Source organism: Colletotrichum paranaense (genome assembly GCF_030867605.1).
Source record: "Colletotrichum paranaense strain IMI 384185 chromosome Unknown Scaffold_8.1, whole genome shotgun sequence".
In the NCBI taxonomy this organism is placed as follows: domain Eukaryota; kingdom Fungi; phylum Ascomycota; class Sordariomycetes; order Glomerellales; family Glomerellaceae; genus Colletotrichum; species Colletotrichum paranaense.
This window is the reverse complement of record NW_026848966.1, coordinates 564021-585315: the sequence shown is the minus strand read 5'-3', so window position 1 is coordinate 585315 and position 21295 is coordinate 564021. Positions and strand designations below refer to the sequence as shown.

General features: G+C 53.2%; 6 protein-coding genes across 6 annotated transcripts; 2 read left to right on the top strand and 4 right to left on the bottom strand.

Moving 5' to 3' along the window:
- Positions 1 to 654: 654 nt before the first annotated feature.
- On the top strand, positions 655 to 1454 carry CPAR01_10046 (uncharacterized protein; the record flags this gene model as incomplete). Its single annotated transcript, XM_060494309.1, has 2 exons — positions 655 to 693; positions 1068 to 1454. 2 exons carry the CDS (start codon positions 655 to 657, stop codon positions 1452 to 1454), a joined length of 426 nt encoding a protein of 141 aa, XP_060346491.1.
- A 2349-nt stretch (positions 1455 to 3803) lies between these two features.
- On the bottom strand, positions 3804 to 4142 carry CPAR01_10045 (uncharacterized protein; the record flags this gene model as incomplete). The annotated part of the gene is made up of 1 exon (XM_060494308.1): positions 3804 to 4142. One exon carries the CDS (start codon positions 4140 to 4142, stop codon positions 3804 to 3806), a length of 339 nt encoding a protein of 112 aa, XP_060346490.1.
- Positions 4143 to 7789: 3647 nt separating this feature from the next.
- Positions 7790 to 8449, bottom strand: CPAR01_10044 (uncharacterized protein; the record flags this gene model as incomplete). The annotated part of the gene is made up of 1 exon (XM_060494307.1): positions 7790 to 8449. One exon carries the CDS (start codon positions 8447 to 8449, stop codon positions 7790 to 7792), a length of 660 nt encoding a protein of 219 aa, XP_060346489.1.
- A 1300-nt stretch (positions 8450 to 9749) lies between these two features.
- CPAR01_10043 (RbsD/FucU transporter) lies at positions 9750 to 10258 on the bottom strand (the record flags this gene model as incomplete). Its single annotated transcript, XM_060494306.1, has 2 exons — positions 9750 to 10036; positions 10108 to 10258. The coding sequence occupies 2 exons, from the start codon at positions 10256 to 10258 to the stop codon at positions 9750 to 9752; spliced, it is 438 nt and encodes a 145-aa protein (XP_060346488.1).
- An 890-nt stretch (positions 10259 to 11148) lies between these two features.
- Positions 11149 to 15676, bottom strand: CPAR01_10042 (ABC-2 type transporter; the record flags this gene model as incomplete). Its single annotated transcript, XM_060494305.1, has 4 exons — positions 11149 to 13677; positions 13735 to 14632; positions 14723 to 14828; positions 14884 to 15676. Coding segments are annotated over 4 exons (4326 nt in total), but the record flags the coding sequence as incomplete, so codon positions are not given.
- Positions 15677 to 17019: 1343 nt separating this feature from the next.
- CPAR01_10041 (fungal specific transcription factor) lies at positions 17020 to 19216 on the top strand (the record flags this gene model as incomplete). Its single annotated transcript, XM_060494304.1, has 4 exons — positions 17020 to 17030; positions 17252 to 18035; positions 18096 to 18880; positions 18961 to 19216. The coding sequence occupies 4 exons, from the start codon at positions 17020 to 17022 to the stop codon at positions 19214 to 19216; spliced, it is 1836 nt and encodes a 611-aa protein (XP_060346486.1).
- Between the last annotated feature and the right edge of the window lie 2079 nt (positions 19217 to 21295).

Genomic DNA, 21295 nt, shown 5'->3' with positions numbered 1-21295 from the left:
GGAGCGACGACATGTGCAGGTGCATTGCCCCATGTAAAAGTACCATGTAGGGTATCTGTAAAGGCACCGGGAAAGGTCGTTGGATGTGTAGAAACGGACCAGACCAAAGACAGGAAGGTGTGTGTGGGATGGGTAGGACTTCCTGGCGAGATGGGTAGGGGTACGACAGGAAGGTAGATGGTAGGATGGAGAGGGTCACTTTACGGATACACAGGAAGGAAACGTGAGGGAACGCCCCTCGAGACTTCCGTCGAGAGACATCGAGGCAGACACAGAGGGAGGTGTGCAGCATACCGCTCGGGCGAGAAGCTGGAGCTGGAGCTGGACGAGAAGGGGACCAACCAACTTGGACGCGCTCACCTCACCGGCGCAAATCCAACGGATGGGAAGCTGCAACATGGACTAGAGAGACCAGGGAGACCCCGGCATGAGGGAACGACCCAATACCCCCTCCTCTTCTTCCTTCCGTGACCCTACCTTGCCAACATTGTACATGGTTTCCCGATGAAGGGAGCACATTGTCTCTAGTATCTACAGAAGTATAAAAGTTGCCAAGAGCACCTTGCCTGTCTTACGTTAGTCCCTTGTTATTTTTCTTCTCTATCTTCTTCTGCTTCTTCGTTTCCGGGATACCTTCTCCCCGGGAAATCACCCATGATAGCTGCGCCGCTAGCTTGCAGGAAATGCCAGGAGGTAGGAGGAAGGTGACCTAGATTATGAGAGGTCTAGACGGATAGGTAGACGAGTCTCTCCGGTACAGCCTTGGCAGGTAGTTGGACCGGTCGGTCAGCCGTGAGACGGGAGGGAAGGAAGGGTAGGTCAAGGGGAGTGAAGGGGACGGCCGGCATCTAGCAGTAGTGTACGTAGTGTAGCACAGATAGGAAGAGCCCATGGCAGAGGTTCACACTACGCACACTTCCATCGTACATGAGAATGCGGATGCGGATGGCGGATGTGAAGTATCATGTGGGTGTTCGGAAGCAATGGAAGCTGCGTGGAAGACGAAGATGGCAAGGCCTCGGAGATGGTGGGATGGACGAGATCGTTGAAGCACCTCACAACTCCAGCCCAGCGCGACGTCGTCAACTCGCCTCACGTCCAAGGGCTGCATCGGTGTCACTCTACGTGGCAGATTCGGTAGACAGGCAAACACCGCTTCTGTCGCTTCAGCCTTGAGCCTTGCCCTTCAGACTGTGGGACGCGGCATTTCAGGTGGCCCCATCAAGCAGGCCAGTGGTCTGCGACAAAAAGATCTGATTCGGAGGTTCGCATGCTGTTTACTGGCCGCTGGGAGGGATGCGATGTGTTCGGTCAACGGTGCGGTGCGTGGCTCGATGCTTCTGAGGGTTACGAAGCGTGCAGGCGTCTCTCTCGGGTCTCTTGGTCTAGAGACGTCGACGACCGGCGGATATGTCCCATCAGAGGCAACACAGCGGCTTGGCAGAAACCAGTAAGCTTTCTGAGAGCAGAAGGTGGGCTCGGTGGGGAGCGTAGACGCCAGACCGTGCAAATGGGGAGGTTTTTGCCAAGTGATTAGAAGAACCGGTCATGGTTTATAGTGAGTCTTGGCAGAAGGGTTATTGGCTGGTGGACGGTGCCGGCTGGAGATGGGTTGCGATATCTGTATGTTCAGGTTGGAAAATGTACGGATGGATTCATGTGATGGAAATTGATTTGGCAGAAGTGGAAGACAGTGATTTGGTAGCGGCGCGCGGGGGTGGGACGGTGCCGGGCCTTTGCCCTGGACTTGACTGGCCCGGACTCTCAGTCTCACTGCTCCTCTCATACTCTCACTCACTTATTCTCACTTGCTCAGGACGTTTCATTGAGCAGGGGACGCAGTGCGCACGCCGCACACTCATAATTATTACGGGCGCCCATCTCACTCCACCGACACGCTATCAGTGGAGATCCGTCCCAAGCGGGGGAGTGGGCGACCCATGAGACCGGGAGTGAGAAGGGGCACGGCCGCGCGATGAGAAGTTGTATGGGCGAGGGATGGTCCATGCGATATCCGTATGATAGATATAGGTTGTTTGTCTGTGAGCCAGCAAGATCCATCGAGGTGGAGTGATAGATACAAACACTGTTATGAGACTTTTGAGAGTTCAGAGTGAGGAGTAAGAATTTGAGATGAGCTAACCTGGTGTACAGTACTTCGTACCACCGTTTCGACGACGAGTCCTGGACACAAGTGGTGACAGAAGGGATGAACGGTGCTCCACCACACCTTCCTTCCCCAAGAATGGAATGCGCGACCTGCCGCCTGCATGCTGTATGCCTTCCTCACCTTAAACAAGTGCCCGCCTACCTTCCTGCAGACCTCGATAGGTACCTACTCTGTACCTAGGTCGAGGTATACATGTATCCGTACCTGTACGTATCTTTGTACCTGCCTCCGAGTATCAGACGTACAGAGGATCGAACCCTGCTGCTTCTCTTCTCTTCCTTTTCCCTACCCGATTTACTTCCAATTCGGCTTCAGAGAATCGCAGTCTCTGACACGCAGGACTTTTCAACTTTACGCGAACTCGTCTACTCGAGCCAAGGCCGTGGCTCCCTCCTGGAGCTACCGACCTGCAGCCAAGGTCTTCTGGAACAGGGCTGTGCGGTTTGGTGTCTCTTGGCCGTACCTCACGATCCAAGCCCATCCTGACGAGCTTCCTGTTTGGGAAGGACCAAGAACTGGGGCGTTATTGCTTGATTGATGGATCTCGCAGTCCGACCGTCGCCATTCACTGCTATTCTCTGCATACCTACCTAGTACGCTTCCATTCCCTGAGTCTCCGACTCCTAACAGCTCGTGACAGGCAAGGTATCAAAGGCAAAATCTCATCCAATCCTATTGGAACCAATCTCGACAGGAATCCTCAGATGTAACGGCTTGGCTGCCAGCCCGATGGGAGCTGCTAGGCTTCCTCGGTTCCCGGCCACCGGTCTCCAGCTTCTCTCCTGCCTCTTTGCGCTTCTTGGCCCAGCGCCTCGTGACCAGGGCTGCCCAGCATTTGCTGCCATCTACCATGCCAGCGCGTCTCTACAAAGTGCGATTCCCTTGCGGTGTACGAAGAAGGATCTAAATCAGTATCAGACCCTCAATCATCCGCTGTGAGCTGACGGGAATCGTCACACCTCATCGCTGATTGACTTTCGGCGCGTCCATTGGCCTCGCAGGGGCGGGCGCCGCGGGACAGGGAGGCCGCCGCTAACTAGGCAAAGGAATCCTTCTAGAATGCCGCCAGGCCGCCCAACCACACCATCGAACCTTTGCGTCCTCGAGTTCCGTCTTGTGATGCGATACGCCTATTCGAAAAGCGAGGGATCCGTACAGCCAACCGTAATATTGTGAGGGGGAGCCACTCAGGAAACGAAGCGGATCACCCATCTCCCATCGCGTCACACACAAGACGCCCAATCTCCGGCCGCTGCCCCGTCACCCTGTTCCAACTGCCACTTGGGGGCGCTTTTGACACCCTTCAAAGTTTGGATTGATTGCGCAAAACTCTGGCGATTTGACCCCTGGCCTACCTGTCTGGGGCGACCGACACGACTCGATTGCGCCGCGCTGTTTACCCCTAACCCACCGCCAAACTGGTCGAGCTACGCTATTTGGTGCTTGCCATTTGAAGGAAGGGCCTACAATTCTACGAATACCCACGCAATGCTTACTCCTCATCCATCCACATCCCTGGGGGTCTCATCACCATGTGCTGCAATTGGTCTACGACACACAGAACATTCCCCCCTCTGGCGGGAAATATGGGGAATAAAGTCTCGGCAAAGATAACAGTCTTTCATGGGCGATCCTACATGGTACATGATGTGCGTGTGTCATACGCATCTGCTAACAAAACAGAGACAGTGACAGCAGCGCTGGCGAACCTGGCGCTCCCCGCCCACCACCACCATCCCTTGTCACGATATCTACCATCGATACCAGAGTCGGCTCTGCCGTCATTCGCTCTGTCACTCGGGTTTTGTCTTGATAGCCTCGTTGGTCGAAGGTTCGCAATGCGCCCACTTCGTTGCCACGATTCAGGACATCTGAACTTGACATGTCTCGATTCGGTCGAAACGGCCCATCTTTTCTCTCCCGTCGTGTCATCCGAGCACGCCAACCCACCCGCGACTGCACCTAATGTCATTGGCGTTCCGTGGCTTCGGATATCTGCCTCAATATGTCACTAAAGGTTGACCCAAACGACAATTGTCTTGGCTGGCACTTGTGCCCTCTTGAGGCCTTATCTGGCATACGTTACTCATGAGGCGCCCGGGGCGCATCCGGGGAGGGTGGCAAAGCTTATCAGCACCATTCCTCCCCCGTGGCGACGACACTGCGGCGGTTTATTTGGACAATCAATGGCAATCACGGTTAGGAACGGGCTATCTGTCGGCCATATTCTTTGAATGAGGCGTTTTCGATTGACGCGAGCCAAGCCCTACTAATATGCGCCAGATGCCAGACACCTGAGCTGGCTGAAGTCTCGTCTGTTGCGCACGCGAACTTTTGAGTTCTCTCTGACCATCACGACCGCTGACGCCAAGAGTCTCAATCTACCCGGGCTAGCGACGCTTCGGGAAGGCACATTCTCTTGTCGCCCAACTTAAAATCACACAGCCATCACCCAACAACAATTATGGTTCGCCAAAAGTTCTGAAAAATCTGCAAAAGTGTGGTTTTTCGAGGCGTATCTGCGATGAACACTCTGAGATGCTGCGAATCCTGCCCGATACCGCAGACTTCCAAGACATGTCGTTGGAGACCCCCTAAATTCCAAGAGTTTGGCATCTCATGGCATTTCATGGCATCTCAGGGCCCAAAGCTTGACCCAGAGCAAAGGCTTTCGATCGTCTTGGTGTGCAGCCTCGATTGGATGCGCCGAGCAAAGCCATGGAATCACGGTACCTTGGCCATACCATATTGACGGGTACTTTGCCCAGTCGCCCAGTCAGCTTGCGATTGGCGATCCAAGCGAGCTTTCAACAGCGACCATCTTCTTGGCTCACAACTAATTACCCAAGTTGGTGGTAGAGGACCTTCTGTAGCCTGTCACTGCTTTTCAAATTCGAGTTCGCCCAGAGACTGAGATGCGGGGGAGTTGTTGTGACTAATAGCGTGTCCAGGAACACACCACCGCGCAAGGAGAGAAAAAGCACGCCACGATTGTCAAACGTCCTTTTGGCTCCGGGGAAGTGGAATCGCACACGAGATGGAAACCGAATCGCCGGTCCGCATACCAATTAACCTCAGTTTCTTTTACGTACTTGACACTTACTCCCCAGATTTCCCCTCGCCATCCACAAAACACAACTCTCTTCAGACGGGAGCGGGTCGCTGGTTGGCCTGCGCAGTAAAAACGTGTTCCAGTGTCCACTGTGGCAAGGAAGCAGCTTGGCGATGGATCACTGGAGCTCTGCGACTGCGCCTGTTCGGTGGAACCTCTCGAGCTTACTGCGACGTTGTCTCACGGAGCTTATGGAATGCATAGGTACTAGACCTTTGGCTTTACGCCTCATCCTGCAGTTTCGTGAAAGGCATCTCTGCGAGCAAACATTTCTTCGAGTCCCGTCTTGATCCAACCAACATGCTTCGGTCGACCTTTAGACCAGGCTACCTATAAATACGGCATGAGTCGAGTGTCGCCGAACCCGTGTCTTATGCTTGATCCACTTCCTCCGAGGGCCAAGCACGCCACATGCGTCTGTGTCTCTCATTTGATCCCATCTACGAACAAACCTGAGGACCCTAGGTTTGGGGCTTATTTGAATCAGTTGTTATTGGGCAGATTGCACCACAATCGTGCATTGAACCGAGGGCAGCCATTTGAACCATTGAGGCGCCAGCCGTTGGACCTTCCGCTTGTGTGACTTGGCGGCAATGGCTGGCCACCCCTTAAGCTTAATTGGGGTTTTGAACGAGTAGTTCGGCTGCGGCCTGAATCTGGTTTGCGGCTCCTTCGATGGATACGAACGTACCAACGAAGAAGTTCCTGGAGATGAGGCTGTATCGAGAAGGCGAGCTGGATATCCGTATGAAGGTATTTTGATCATGGCGCAGGTGCCAAAGAACGAATGGTGATATTCAGTACTACCTAAACGCCAAGAACAATGTTCACAGCGTTCTTGCTATTAAGTAACAATCCTAAGATGAGCGGATGTTTGAACGCGTATGTTTTTTCTGAAATGTGATCAGGTGTGGGATAAACAGTCTTTCAGCATTCCCAAAGTGTTTCTGCTCTATATACCTTGAACCGAGCGCTCCTCCGAAGACCGTGTTATCAAGCAAAAATTTAACGCGGAATAAGAACGTCCTGAACAGGACACGAGGAAGCCTGACGGCTGGACTGGGTTCATCATGGACCAAGACCCTGATCGGACTGTCTGTCACTACGTAGTGCCGTTAACAGATATGGACCTTTAGGATGCTGTGTCGAGCTGTAGCGCAGCCGGGATTGATGAGACTCCCGTAGCTCTGAACACGAGCAAGATGTATCTGTGCTGCGTTTACAAATCCAGGGTACACGCTGATTTTTCTATCATTTGCGGCTTTATCAAGGTGGAGATTAGATGCAATGATCCACGAGGAATAGGCGATGAGGTCCATGTCGTGCTGGATAATCAACCATCGTCACTTGATTCTCACGTTGCTGGACTTCCATGTCCGGGGAGTGTTCGCAGATCGGGCTCCTATCTAAATTTTCCAATGTTCCTGATGCGGAATCCTGAGGGCTCGTCACTTTGGCATTGGGAAGTTGTGTTGAGAAGGGAGGATCGCCACGAATCAATGGGACAATCAACCGCATGGCAGGAGTGCGCGTTGGTGTAGGTCGGGAAATTGCAGTTCATCCATGCTCCTGATCCGGTCTTGACGGAACCTACTATCAAAGCGGGCCGGTGCTTGCCCGGCATGGCTTTGATGGCCGGAGTCAGGTGCTTGAGGCACTTCCTTGGGAAAGAGGTAGGATAAGGGGACGTGGCACGTAAGGAAAGACGGGCACATAGACGCCGGTGAGGATATGGGACCTTTTGGATGGGAAAGCGGCTCACTCGAATGCCACGGATTTTTCAATTTCAATATCTAGTAGTGTCTCATGCACAATTCGGGTAAGTGTTTATTCTATGCCTTCAGCCTGAGGAAGGAAGCATCCTGAGAACACTACCAGACCGCCTGCGAGGCTTCATAGCCGATGAATCATCGCCAGATCGTAACAACAAGTATCTGGGCCGTATGGTCGAGGGGTTAATCGGGCTGCAGAGGCCCCGGTTAGGCAGTGAAGACTCCTGTCTATTTCGGGATCCAAGTTCGATTCCTCGATCGGTCGGCTCATTGTTGTTTTTGCAATTTTGATGTTTTGGCCGTTTTGTCTCTCCCACCCCTACACGCGATCTCCCTGATGGGCATTGCAATATCAAATGCAGCCTCAACGCCAAACGAACTTCAGAATCCCCTTTCCTGCCACCAACATACCAACAGAATTCGAGGCAACCTTTACCCCTCCTACTGCGCGCCTACTGTCATCCAAGGGATGCAACACATCCATTGTGGCCCTTTGGGCCACGCCCTTCTCCTGTGATACGGGCATTCACAACGAACCCAGTGGCGCTGGTGCCCAGCAGCTGTGACGGCCGCGCTCTCCTTGGCGAAGCATGATTCGTGTATGGGCTAGCCTGTCCGGTGTGGTGGATATCCCAACACTACGAGTCTTCGTTGACTCCTGTTCATTCTTGGTGCGCATCATGTCCTCGTGTCAGTGTAGAGGGAGGACGTTCTAATATCACGCCTAGTCCCTTCCTATGAGCTCTTGGTATCCGCTTCGGGCTTGTCGTCAACGCCGGGTTGTCTCTTCGGCCACGGCCACCATCCTTCCAGCGGCATGTCATCGTAAATCGCATTGAAATTCCTACAGGGAGCTAGACGTTCAAAGTTGTAGATGTGCTGGCCTTGCTGGACGTTGGTCCACGCGAGGGCGGTGTAAGCTTGCTCAGGCCGAAGTTTGGCCATGTCAAACCGCGCAAGAGTCTGTAGGTCCCGAGCGCAAACCGTCATCTTGGCGGTCCAGTTCTGGTCGGGACCTAGATCAGAGAGGTAGTAATTGCGTGTACAGGTCCAGCCAGCTTCTTTCATGACAGGCTCCTTGGCTTCATTTTCAAAGTAACCGGCCTCTCGATGGATGTTGGCGACTGTCCAGTGGAAGCCCTCTCTCATGAGGCGGGGGAGATCTTTGGCTCTTACTCGAAATCTGGCTTCCCAGTTGATTCCTCTCCTGCTAACATTGGCACCTGCTCCGATAGGGACAGGGGAGTATATGATGCTGAGGTTCTTGGGCACGCATTCCCACTCTTTCGAGTCGAAGTCTTGGAACTGTCGGTCTTGCTGCTGCTGAACCGCATCGTAGGAAGGTGGCCGGTCAGCGGCGTGAGTGACGTCTGCTGAAGTGCAAGGACGAGACATGTTGACAAAGTCTTTCCTCTAATCTTGGCCTCTAGGTCGTACTCTCAGATTGTGCTTTGAGGTCGGGGTCGATGCAGGGACAAGCTGGGCTACTGCTGCAACTATGATGTATTGCTGGTTGGTATATTGGCAAGAGTGAAGAATGAGATGGGTGTAAGTCAATGCATGAAGGGGCTGCTTCCATTTTATACGAAGATAGGGACAGGGTAGGCCCAACGGAGAAAGGATGCACGGTGCAATGAGGCTGTGTGGTCCCTTACCTTGATAGAACGGAAGGTGTAGATGCAGACGGTCCTGTACCTTTGCGGCTCTGAAATGCCATCAGGGAGGTGTGGACTGAAGGTGCTGAGGAGACGAATGCTCAGGACAGAAAGGGGTTATATAGACACCATCCCCCGTTCTCCCATTCCTCTTCTTCTTCTTCTTCTTCTCTTCTTCAAGCATTCACATCACACACTCGCTGCTTTTTTGGTTATTACAATCGTTACCATCAATAACCAACAACACTCGCTACCAACATTCGTTCCACAAACATTTACTATCGCCATCTCCGCCATCTACGCCATCTCCGACATCTCTTACCATCCCCCATCATTTACCATGGAGTAGGTTCTCATCTCTTCCCCCGTTGCCTTTCTCCCTTGTCTTTTGAGTATTCCATTTGGTACTGACGCTTATTCCTAGACAAATTTTGGAGATTATTCGCCTCAATATAAACATAGCGAGGAGCCCTTCCCGGGCCGAAGCCGAGGCAGTCCGAGCGGTCGTCCGGGCCGAAGAAGGAGGGAACCCGGCCTCTATCCAACCGGGCCAGTCCCCCTCGCCGGCCCAACAGTAAGTATTGCCTAGTGCCCTGCACACCTTCGGCTCCAAACTGACAATTGCAACTTAGGCACGGATCGAGTGCAGTGGGCGGGGCGGCGGCGGGGGGGAGCCAAACTGGCTCGGGGGGGCTGGGGGAACTTCTGGCCTGGGCGGCTCGCAAGGTCTAGGAGGGCCTCGAGCTGAGGGCCTCGGTCCCGGTGGGGGGCTTCAATATAAATATCCGTCTTGGAACCAGCGTTTTGGGGGCCTTTATCATTATTTACCTTCTTTTCACGGCCCGAGCATACTTACTTAGCATGACTAGAGCGTAAGTATACTTAGCACAATTGGACGCTCGTTTTTTGGCATTCGCGGGTTTCTCTGACGACCCTGTTTCCAGCTCCCGGCTTGGAGTCAATGCAATTGTGGTGATGGGTATTATTTGAACTGCCAAGTGAATCTGCTTCATTGATCGAGTCATTCCTTATTCACAAGTCTATTCAGTGATGGGAGTGACGCCCTTCTTGAGGATAATGTTGCCGTACTTCCTGGTCTCCCCTGTCGCCACAATGGCAAACGCCTTCTTGGACCGCTCGTAGAAAGCAAACCTCTCCAGCTTCTCAATCTCACCGTCGTACTTGAGCGACGACCTAAAGTCGGACTCAACGCTCGCGTCAAAGGTGTCACCCTTGACGACCTCCATCATGATGACGGGCACGACGCCGTAATTGTCTAGCTCGAGGAGTGGGGAGATGCCGGCCAGCAGGCGTGAGACGGTGATGCCTTAACTCGTCGTAAGAATCCTTACAATTGACGTAGGTTTGAAATGATTCAAAAGGATCATGGAGACTTACCGTCGGCCCTGAGGACGGGGATGTGAGGCGGGCAGATGGAGTGGGAGGGGAAGTGGGCGTCGGCAAGGACGATTTCGTCGCCGTGGCCCATCTCGGCTAGGACCTTGAGGAGGTCGGGGGAGATGACGGGAGAGATTCCTTTAAGAGGCATTTTTGCTGATTCGGAGGATTTGGGAGAGTGATGAGAATATGAGGCAAGGTTTGAGAACTGTCAAGAGTTTTGGTCTTGACGTCCGTGTGTGAGTGAGGAGGTGTCTTGATGTCGTTGGCGGTGTGGTGAAGGTACCCACGCCCGTTTCGGAAAGGTGGGGCCGGCGAAGCCTCCTACGCGTACTGAATTTCAATGAAGCAAATTTGATGAGTTGACCCTAAACGGCCTTTTCACTGTGCAGTAATCACTTTCATTTAGTAGTCTCTGAACGATGGGTCACTGCATGATGACATGGGAACTATTTGAGGCTCGGATGATTTGAACAATGAGTTGACATGATTGACAATGATTTGTCCCATTCTATTTGACCGTGATGTCTATTAAATTTACCCAATAATGAACCATCCCATTGATGAGATCTACTCCGGCCCTAGATGAGAGAGAAGAAAGTTGATGCATTGGCTGAGATGCATACGATTGACAAAATACACAGGGGGACCACCTATTGCTTTATCCCGAGATCTATCCGCGAGAGTGGTGCAATCTAAGATGCTGCAGCTGCGTACGAGGTATCTAGTGTAACGTGATATAAGAGAGAGAGAGAGAGAGATGCGTGAGATAGTGAGATATTGTGGGAGAGAGATGATGAAAGTGTCGGATTGGAAGTCCAATTCGACCTCGGCGTACGGCAGCCCGCGCAGGGGCCAATTACGGCCCCTACTTACGATTATCGCGGCCTGCCCAACCTACGGTTGGAACCTCCTTTTTACACCTACGCAGAAATTCATATAGTTTAATTGATCTCTTCGTCAACCCACGGTTCGAACCAATTACCCTGTAATAGGGATACCAACAGAAAGTTCGAGAGCCAAAGAGGAGGCGGAGTGGGTTTACTCGGCCTTCTTGGAGGTCTTGGTTCGGAGCTTCATGAGGAGGTACACCAGGGCATACGAGCTGATGGCGAAGATGACAACAATGGCTGCATCGCGCCAGCCGTAGTAGTACTCCATCAGGTTGATCGTCCTCAAGTAATCGCTGCCATCGCGGTACTGGCACACTCTGCAGCCGGACGTGGCTTCCGGGTTGATGAGGTTGCTGCTGGAGCCCATGCCCTGCATGTAGTCTGCCAGGTACTCAGCGCACGTCGTGCCGTTGACCGGGTCAAAGAGGGCAAACTCCTTGCTCTTGCATTCGACCTTTGTGCCCCAAATGTCGAAGACGAGCATGCTGCCCATGAGGTAGTTGAACGGGTTGAGCCAGTACATCCAGTACTTCCAGAAGGTCTGGAGCTGGGAGTAGGGCACGAGGACACCGCAGAAGGAGACGAGGATACCGATGATGAGCGGGTTGACGAGGGAGGCGAAGACGGCGTTGGGGGCGTAGGCGGCGATGAATTGGCCGATACCCGTATAGACGAACTCGTACATGAGCATGACGAAGAAGGTGGAGCCGGCGCGGGATGAGTCGCCGGGGAAGCCGACGGTGTAGTACCAGCAGACGAAATAGAGGACGGCGCAGATGATGAGGTAGGGGACCTCAGAGACAATGGAGCCGGTGACGAAGGCGATCCAGGAGTACATCTTGGACTTCTTCTCCCGGGTCTCGAAAATATCGCGGCGGTCGATGAAGAGGGGCTGGACCTGGGCGAGCACACCGGGGGCGACGAAGATGAAGTTGAAGATTGTGAAGAGACGCATCTGAATATCGCCAACCGAGTCGCCGATCATCCAGAAGGAGAAGCCGTTGAAGAGGGCGGAGAAGATGTGCAGCGCGAACTTGTTGTTGATGTAGTCGACGTTGCGGTACAGGGAGACGTTCATGCGGTGGGTGACGATCTTGATCTGGTCCCAGATGGCGAGCGCGAACTCGTGGCCGTCGTCGAGGGTGCCAGGGGGTTTGGAAGCGGCGTCCTGGATCATGTGGTCGAGTTCCTTCGTGACATTCTCGTGCTCGGGCGAGGCGAGCCAGACTTCATTCCAGTCCTTGCCCTTGGAGAGGTGGCCCGAGACGACATCAATCATGTGCTCGGCTGGGTTGGCTTCCTCGGGGCAGGGGGCACCATAGCGGCCAAAGTAGTCACGGATGGTCTTTGCGTTGTCGCCAATGTCGCCAAAGTAGACAGTCTTGCCGCCCTTTGCGAGCAGAAGAAGGGTGTCGAACTGGGAGAAGAGCTGGGCGGATGGCTGGTGGATAGTGACAAGGACAGCTTGGCCTACATCGGCGAGCTTGCGGAGGAAGCGGACGGTGTTGAAGGCGGACTGGCCGTCCAATCCGGAAGTGGGCTCATCGAGGAAGATGAGAATGCTGGGCTTCGAGACGAGTTCGACGCCAATAGTGACGCGCTTTCGCTGTTCGACGGAGAGGCCGTTTCCAGTGGTTCCGATGAGGGTATCTGCGAGGTCGTGAAGTTCCAAGAGGTTGATGATGGTGTCGACGTAGGCGAGCTTCTCGGCGCGCGGAGTGTCGCGGCTTTGTCTGAGCAGGGCAGAGAACTCCAAGGCCTCACGGACAGTGGCGTACGCCTCGTGGACGTCGAGCTGCTCGCAGTATCCAGCAGAGCGCTGGAAGGACATGGGAAGTTCGCGACCATCGACCATGATGGATCCGTGGATGGTACCGTCAGTCTTGCGCTGGGCCAGGACATCGAGAAGCGTCGTCTTTCCGGCACCGGAGGAGCCCATCAAAGCGCCGAGCATACCGGGCTTGACCCATCCCTGGACATTGTCCAAAAGAACGCGGTCTCCAGAGGGGGTCTTGACGGTGTAGGTAAGGTTCTTCCAGGTGAAGATGGAGGTGTTACGGACGAGGTTGTCGTCATTGCTGCTGCTGTCCTGCTTCTCGTTGTCGCTCTTGCCGTTCTCAGCGGCAGTCTCCTCGGATGACTGGGCTTCCTCGTCGTCGCGGATGGCCTTGGTGATGTGGGCGTTCTCTCGGGGGATTAGCAGAGATGCTCCGCCCTCGGCGGAAGAGCGCCATCTCGAGGTGGAGATGATGGTGAGGACGACGAAGAGAACCCACCAGGCCCAGACGATGCCGAAGTTTCTCCAGACGTGGCTGTGGCTGTAGGACAGGGCAGAAAGGTACTGGTCGCCGGTGAGGGTGGTTGAACCCTGAATGGCGCCGGCAACACCCGCACACGACTGATGAGCAGAGTCGGTATATCCTGGGCCGTTCGGAACCAGGTTGGGTCCGACACAGGGAATCAATTGTCCGTAGAACTCGGTCGACATGAGGGAATCGAAGGCGTATGCCAGAGGGTTGATCCAGAAGATCCAGACGAACCACGGATGCATCTGGGACTTCTGAATCATGTAACCACAGTACATGATCAACGCAGTGACCATGAAACCTGAGGCCTTTGATGCGCCATCGAAGGTCGTGAAGCCGGCACCGATGGAGCGGAACATGGCAGTCATACACTAAGTTGAGTCAGTGAGAAGTTTAAGAGAAAAAAGGAAGAACGGGGCGCTTCATACCATGGTGGTTGCCACAACGACAACCCAGAAGGTGAAGAACGCCGCAGCCGACGTCTTCAGTCCGACCATGAAATAGAGCACAATGGAGAAGACCGAAATTTGGAACAGGATAACCGGGATATCAGCGGCAATCTGCGCAATACAGAAAGCGGCAGGGTGGTAGTATGCGAAGGACTTATGCTTGATCAAGACAGGACGACCGGTGAAGGAGTTGGTGACTTCGGACATGGACAGCAGACTGTTGAAGAGGAGAGCGAAGAAGAGGGCACCGCCCTTGAGGAAGAGACCGCCAGATGTGTTGGGAGCCTGGTAGAAGAGGGAACCGGCGATGAGAGCTTGAGCCAAGGTGGACACCTGCGTGATGATGAAAGTCGCTTTGTCACCCCAGAGAATTTGATATTGTCTGGTGATGCAGGCCCTGACCTGGGTATAGAAACTTGTCGTGAGAGCGCTGTTGGCCGGAAGCTGCTTGTGCTTCTCGCCTGCGACGCCTTGTTGGAATAGTCTCGTCTTCTCCTTGGTCTCCTCCAGGGTTGGGAAGTCGTATTCGGCAATCATCCGGGGATAGATGTCTGACTTTTCGTACGCGGTTCTCAGAGCTTCAGCTGTGCGAGGGAAGGTCTTTTCCTTTCCTGGTTGGATTGCTCTTTCCGTAGGAACGGTGACACCGGTGAGGAAATCAGCGACGTTGGCGCCGTCGGAGCAGATGAAACCAAGCTGCTCCATGAAGGGTCTGGCCTCCTTCATGGGCCCGTAGTACATCTCCTTGCCGTTGTCGAGGACGAGAACCTTGTCGAAGAGGTTGTAGATGCCGTTGCCTGCTTGGTAAAGGGTGACGATGGATGCGAGACCGAGGACGTCGGTCATGGCACGGACTGCCTTGGTATATTCGAGGGCCCTAGGAAGATGGTCAGCGTACATGATCGTTGCTCTCTCGAAGCCTACCTCTTAAGAATCTTGGATACGAGAGAGTTTGGTAGAGACTTACGTGCTGGCGTCCAAGCCACGGGTACTGTTATCCCAGCAGAAGACTGATCCTCTCGTCGCCATACACTCAATGATGGACACACGCTTCCGCTCTCCTCCGGACACACCTGTGGAGAGTCAGTCGAGGTCACCTCAAAGTTGTCAATAGTTTGAGCTACTTACCTCGCACGAATTCGTTTCCGACCTTGGTGTCGAATGTGTGCTGGATTCCCATAGACTCCAGCAGGAAATCTCGGTTCTCCTGACGCAGCTCCTCGTTGGAGGCAACCCCTTCGGGAAGGTTGAAAGGGATCTTGAGGCGAGTTGCAAAGTCCATGGTCTGGCCCACGGTCAGGGTTGGGAAGAAGAGTTCCTCCTCAGTGTTCATGACGATTTGTCCCCTATATTGCTGTGCTTCCTCTGCGGGCATGGAGCCGTAGTGGACATCGCCAGTGACTGAAGTGTATCCTCGGCGGTGGTTCGCCAACATGTTGAGCAACGTCGTGCATCCTGATCCTGGGCGGCCGAGGACCAGGAGCATCTCGCCAGGCTTGACACAGCCGTGTGTGTTATCCAGAATGGTCTTCAGAGGAGGCTTGTGGCGAGACTCCTTGACGAGTTTGGGAATGTTGAACTGGGAAATGACGTTCTCGTGAAGCGACGCATCGGCGCTGACGGCCTGGACCGTGAGGTTCTTCCATGTCACGCCCAGCTCGCGGGCGGGGAACCCTGAGCGTTCATCTCTTTGTCGAACTGCTTCGACCTTGTGTTTGAGGGCCCAGGTGGTATCGTCGGGGATGTTGCTGAGTTCGAGAGACTGCTCGTAGTTTGAGCCGCCTCCCAGCGTGCCATCGGACTCCATGATGCCTGCCACGTGTTGACGAAGAGCTTTGATGGTATCTCTTTTTGGTGTCAGGTGTGAAAGGTCACCATTAAGGAGAGAAGACAGTGACAAGAAGAAGAAGGTTGTGACAGAAGCTTATAGTGAGTATGTATATCCAGGGTGCCGGGCCACTTATTTGTTGTCGACTTGCTTTTGTTATCCCCATTTGCCCCTTAGCTCCGGCCGGACTTGAAAGTTAAGTCGGTTTCGGCTTCAAGGGGATTGACGGGATGCCGATTCATTACGACCTGAGATCTCTGTGCAACCCCCTTGATCGTATAATACGGACCCGCCATCGGGCCCTGCGGAGAGATGGTGGTAGACAGACAGGTCATAGTGGCCATTGGTCATTGGCAACAAGGCGTCTTAGGCGTCGCAGGTATCCCATCATCCCGTCCATGATGACGAGATGTGCGGATGAAAAAGCTTCTGGAACCCCATGCTATAGTCCGAAAGTGCGCGCAGTCTGCGTGGTAACACGGTCTCTGGGTGCTTGGCCCGCTGAATAATGTGGTTTTCGTCCCACCTGTGACTTGGTAAGAGGATGAAAAAACAAAATTGTTTGTTGGACGAACCCTGCAATTCACGTCAACTAACGTCGTGGCATGTGGCTCCTTCGGCGTTGGACCCTGTCCGAGGTGTGCGGGATGCCATGGGCCAGAGCTGGGCCCAGAGCCGGCAGACTGGGTCCATCCCTAGAATAGTCTCCAAGAGCCTCATAATCTGGTGTCTAAGATCGGACCAAACGTGTCATTGATTAGATCTTGACCGCTGACTCAGCGGCGAGTTCGTCAAAGGCGAAATGTCCTTGGAGACAATGGGGGTGCCACGGTGCAAGCTTGGACCGGTGTGGATGGTGTCAAATCCCCGACGTGGTCGGCGCGGCGTGTGTCGAAGCGCCGGGCACGGGCGTTAGCGTTGGAGATGACGGTGGAGTTGCCTGAAGTTTTGGGTCAAGGTTTGATGATCAGAACCAATCAAACACGGAGAAACATTTAAGGTTTATCCGCTTATTGTCTTCGCCGCTTAGTCATCGAGGTCAAAATGCCGCTGAGTCAGCGGGGATTCCGATACATCAACCAAAGGCGGGAACGACAGCCCAGTGCCAGCTAATTCCTCCATCATTTTGGCGTGAGAGACGCATACGCTGCCAAATCGGCTATCTTCCCGACGCGGCTGATTCTGTTTTCTTTTCAATTGTTCTATTCCCTCCTTGGAAAGAGCTGCGTGCCGCGTTGAGCGGCGGCCTCTCGTCGAATCAGAGGCCAACATGAGGAAGAGAGCGTGTGATTCCTGTCACAGGCGAAAGGTATGATTTCCGGCCCGTCTTCAGGTTGAGTTGGAGAAGAGTTGTTGTCTTACACCGCATACATAATGCTGATCTTTTTTGTTTTTCTCCAACTTTGATAGATTCAGTGTGATGGAGCAGTCCCACAATGCAACTGGTGTAAGCACCATGGAATGGCTTGCACGTTCAACCGGGCCACCAAGGTGAAGAAGCGTGTGGCTACAGCGAGGTGAGAGAAAGAGAGAGTCTCCGCCCCTCCGATCCCCCGTCTCCGTTCCCGTGGATCACCCCTGAAAGGTACCCACCCGTTCGGGAAAGTTGAGTAATGTGTGCAATGGGAAAGCAGCCAAGACTGACAAAAAGATTTACGACCTGTGCAGGGCGGGATCAGAAAAAGACCTAGTTGAACGCCTCAACCGTATTGAGAAGGCCTTGGAGGCGGCTCGGCGGAACCAAGATGCAGGGGTGGAGGGGGGAGGGCCGCGGGACGAATCCACTTCCTCCCCATCGTCATCCTCGGCGCCCATGTCAACTGTTGGCCCGGATCCGCCGGCCGCCGACGGTAATCCGGACACAACCCAAGGCCGATCTTATGACTCATCAGCCCGGGCTGCTTCCGGTGCAACCGTGGGGAAGCTGCACTTTGCCGGTTACTATCTGGGCGATGTCAGCTCCTACAATGGCATCCCTTTCTTTTCTGCCGACGGCCAAGAGTGGATTCGCTCTCGGGCTGGAGAGGATGCCTCGTTCCAAACCCTATTTGGAATGGGTCCTCTATGGCAGACACAACACCCAGTCCCAATCTTCATAGACTTCCCAGAAGGGAACGCTAGTGGAGAGCTGCCCGATAGGACAGTTGTTGAAGAGTATCTCGCTCTCTTCCGAGCATCCCAGTTCGGCTTATCGTTTCCAGTAATCGACTTCGTCCTCTTCCAAGAGACAATCGAGCTGGCCTATGAGCAAGCTGACGGTAGCCCATCTCTCGAATCCGTGACGGCAAAGGCATGTGTCTTTGCCTTCTTCGCCGTAGTTTCCCTCTTTCAGGGAGAATGGAACTCTACACCCGAGATTGATGGTGAGGCATGTGCCGGCGCCGCCCAGAGACTGGTAGCAGTCATTCTGCAGGGTACCAACATCACTGCTCTCGAGACAGTCTTCATGCTGGTCAGCACTATGTTTCGTCGCAACTGCAACTCAGAACCTTGCTGACATTTCTTATCATAGGGCATGTACCACCTCTTCTGCGGCCATCTGCAACAAGGTGCCATGTTCCAGTCCGCCACATGTCGAGTGTTATTCATGCTTGGCGGACACCTCGAGCCCGGATCAAGCCGTCCAACTCCATGCCAGACGCCCCAAGCCGAGGACGACCACACCTCACGAGTGAGGAATCAATTACGCAGACTTTTCTGGTTGTCCTTCAAGCTCGATAAGGATATATCCCTCCGAACAGGGCAACCTCCCAGCATCCATGATGAACATTGCGACCTGACTTTGCCAAAGATGGATTGGTGGATCCGGAGTATAGATGACCTCAAGGGCGGCTCACCGTCCTTTCTCGACGAGGCAACGATCACGTCGGCTCTCGCACCCGACTCCCTGCAGTTGACGATTATCAAATCTCAGATCTCAACGAGATTATACTCGCAGTCGGCCCTAAAGAAGGGCGACGCAGAACTGCTTAGGGATATCCGCGAACTCGATGATGAGCTGGAACGATGGCGGACGTCGGTTCCACAGTCCTATAGGCCGACGTTGACCTTCCCTCGGGGCACGGCGGTCGTGAGGAAGGGACGGCTAGGAATGGAGGAGATAATTCTGCACTTCGAGTATCATTACTTGATGGCGATGATACACCGAGCAAGTGGGAGATGTCGCTGTTGGGCAAGCGGCGAAGGCAGTGGGTTGGAGGGCGTCAGTTCGAGTCAGGCCCTCTCCGTACAGGCCAGCCGATCTACTCTCTACTTCCTCAAAGCAGCCATCCATGGCGTGGAACAAGTGGCATTCTGGTGAGTTGTCTACCCTGGACTGAAGCCTGAAGGCTCCCGTGGAAAGTCCAACCTTGTTTGCTAACACCGGACGCGCCCAGGATGGTGGTATTCTACCCCATGTCAGCAATCCTCACAATATTTTGCAATCTCCTCCTGCAACCCCTGAATCCCCAATCCGAAGAAGACATCGAGCTCCTCAACTCGGTTCCGAAACTCGTCGAGAGCATGCGGAATCGCCACCTGACGCCGAACGAGGTCGCCCACGTCAAGATCGTGGACGATTTCGTCGCGGAGCTCACGCGGCTGGGGAAGCGCGCGATTGCTAAAGCGCGGAGGGAACAAGAATTGGCTTGAATGAGAGAAAGGGAAAGAAAACAGACACGAATTGTATGCGATTGGAACTTGGGATTCTACAGCGGGCGCTTCGGTGTTGGGAGTAATATCGAGCTGCCGAGGCTTCTACAGCTACTGGCTTCTGGGATCGGGCCGGTCGGCCATAGATGGGAGACCATAGATTTACGTGTACGAACATTCAAATGTATTATCAAAGTCATGTACCACTGTCAAACCATGCGAATGAATAATGCTCGATCTCTGTTAGTAGATGACACCCTTGTCCTGCGGCTGTACCACGTGCTCGCACATTCAACTCTACAAGCAAGGTATTCTTAGCAAGGTAAGGTAATCAACGTATCTAAATCGAAGACGTAGCCCAGGCTCGAGGTTTCCTGCACCTAGATTTTGCCTGTGCGGAAGGGTTCAATTATGTAGGATTTCTTGAGCCATGGATGTTTGATCACTGCAATGTCTATGAAGCTGGAGCACGCTCGCTTCCGGAATTCATACTCCTCTGATGATAGGACTTTGTAATTATAGACATCATCAGGGCAACCTTTCGATCTGTACGAAACTCAGTAACCTTTTCATTGGTAGTGCGTCGGCTTTTGGAAGGAACGAGAAATGGGTGGAGCCCATCGATTCCTTCCTAGTGAAAAATAGGTGCAGTGGGTGGAAGTGATGCTCATGCCAACTTCCAAGTCCACCTTTACTACCGTCAACACATTTATTGCATCGAACCCCTCCCCCCCCCTTCTAGACTGTAGAGGTGTGAGTCTTAAACCTATTACTGGTTGATGATTCAAAAGCGGCAAATTTGACTTCCTTAGACGCTCATACTGCTTGTCTTCATCAGTTTATAGTATCAGTCAAGTACTAAACCACCAAACGACAACTAAACGAGATGTTGAAATAAGAATGAAGAGTTGTTGTACATCAAATGAATTTGTGTTAAAAGTTTATCAACACTCTCAACGAAGAGAAACCATGGGACTTAAAATCTTGTTCGGCTCGGAATCAAGGACCTGAGCTGAGAGAGGCGAGTGCTAACTATATGTCAGCCATTGCCAGTGATCCGACCTCGAAAATTCCTTTCTGTCCGCAGTTCTAACTTAGCGGTGTTACCGACAGCATACGAGCAGTGTTTTATATACTGTCCGTTGAGAGCACGACTCGTGTCTCCGGGCGGCACGGGGCAAATACGTGTATTTGAAGTTTAAACCTCCGCGGGATGGCGTGGCCTACCGGCCGCCCGCCGCAATGGCCATGCTCGAAATGAATGCATAGAGAAACTCAATCAATTCCGTCCCGGTATGTGGGAGAATAATTGAACGGAAAGGGGCGCTATACAGGCTTCTCAGGTCTTGGCGGCCGGGCTTTTGATGACTAGAGTACTTGATATGCTGGGGTGAACTGGCTGCTGACCTTTCAATCGCTATTCATAAGTTGACGGAGTTTTGAGTGTTTTCGATCCCCAAATGCAGCCTTCATAGTTGTGAGTTATTCGTTGAGAACGTCTTTGGGATGCATTTGCCGATATATCAATGGAAATCGTCAGCTTCGGGCTCCTTCGATACTATCGCTTGGTACTAGCTTCAGAATAAGTATCAATTGCAACTACTTCAGAGTGATTCGGGGGATTGTGATATGAATTAAGTTGTGGTGACGTTACCGAACCTTTCGAACCCGATAATAAAGCATTCGAAACTAACATGTACCACTCGGTGTGCGCCACTTACTACGTAATTATGGCATGTCCTAGAAGACACGATCTTTGGTAGATTAAGGAGGTTTTCGTTTTTTCAGGTGCTACGCATTCAAGATGCCGACGTCGCACAGATCGGTAGTACCGCCACCATGTTTGAACGCCAAGAAGTCTGCAAACTCTAATCTGTGGGATTTGCGGTGCAGAACGGATAATAGTCGTAAGAAAGCTCAGGGGTCCCGACTGAAGCTTTTCAACTCCCGGTGAAGTGGGAGGCGGCATTATGGATTCTGTTTCTGTATATATCATGCCTCTGATCGTCTGCTGCAGAACTTCCTGCACCACATCATTCATCAGTCACTCAACATTCTCTTGACTATAGTCGTACATTC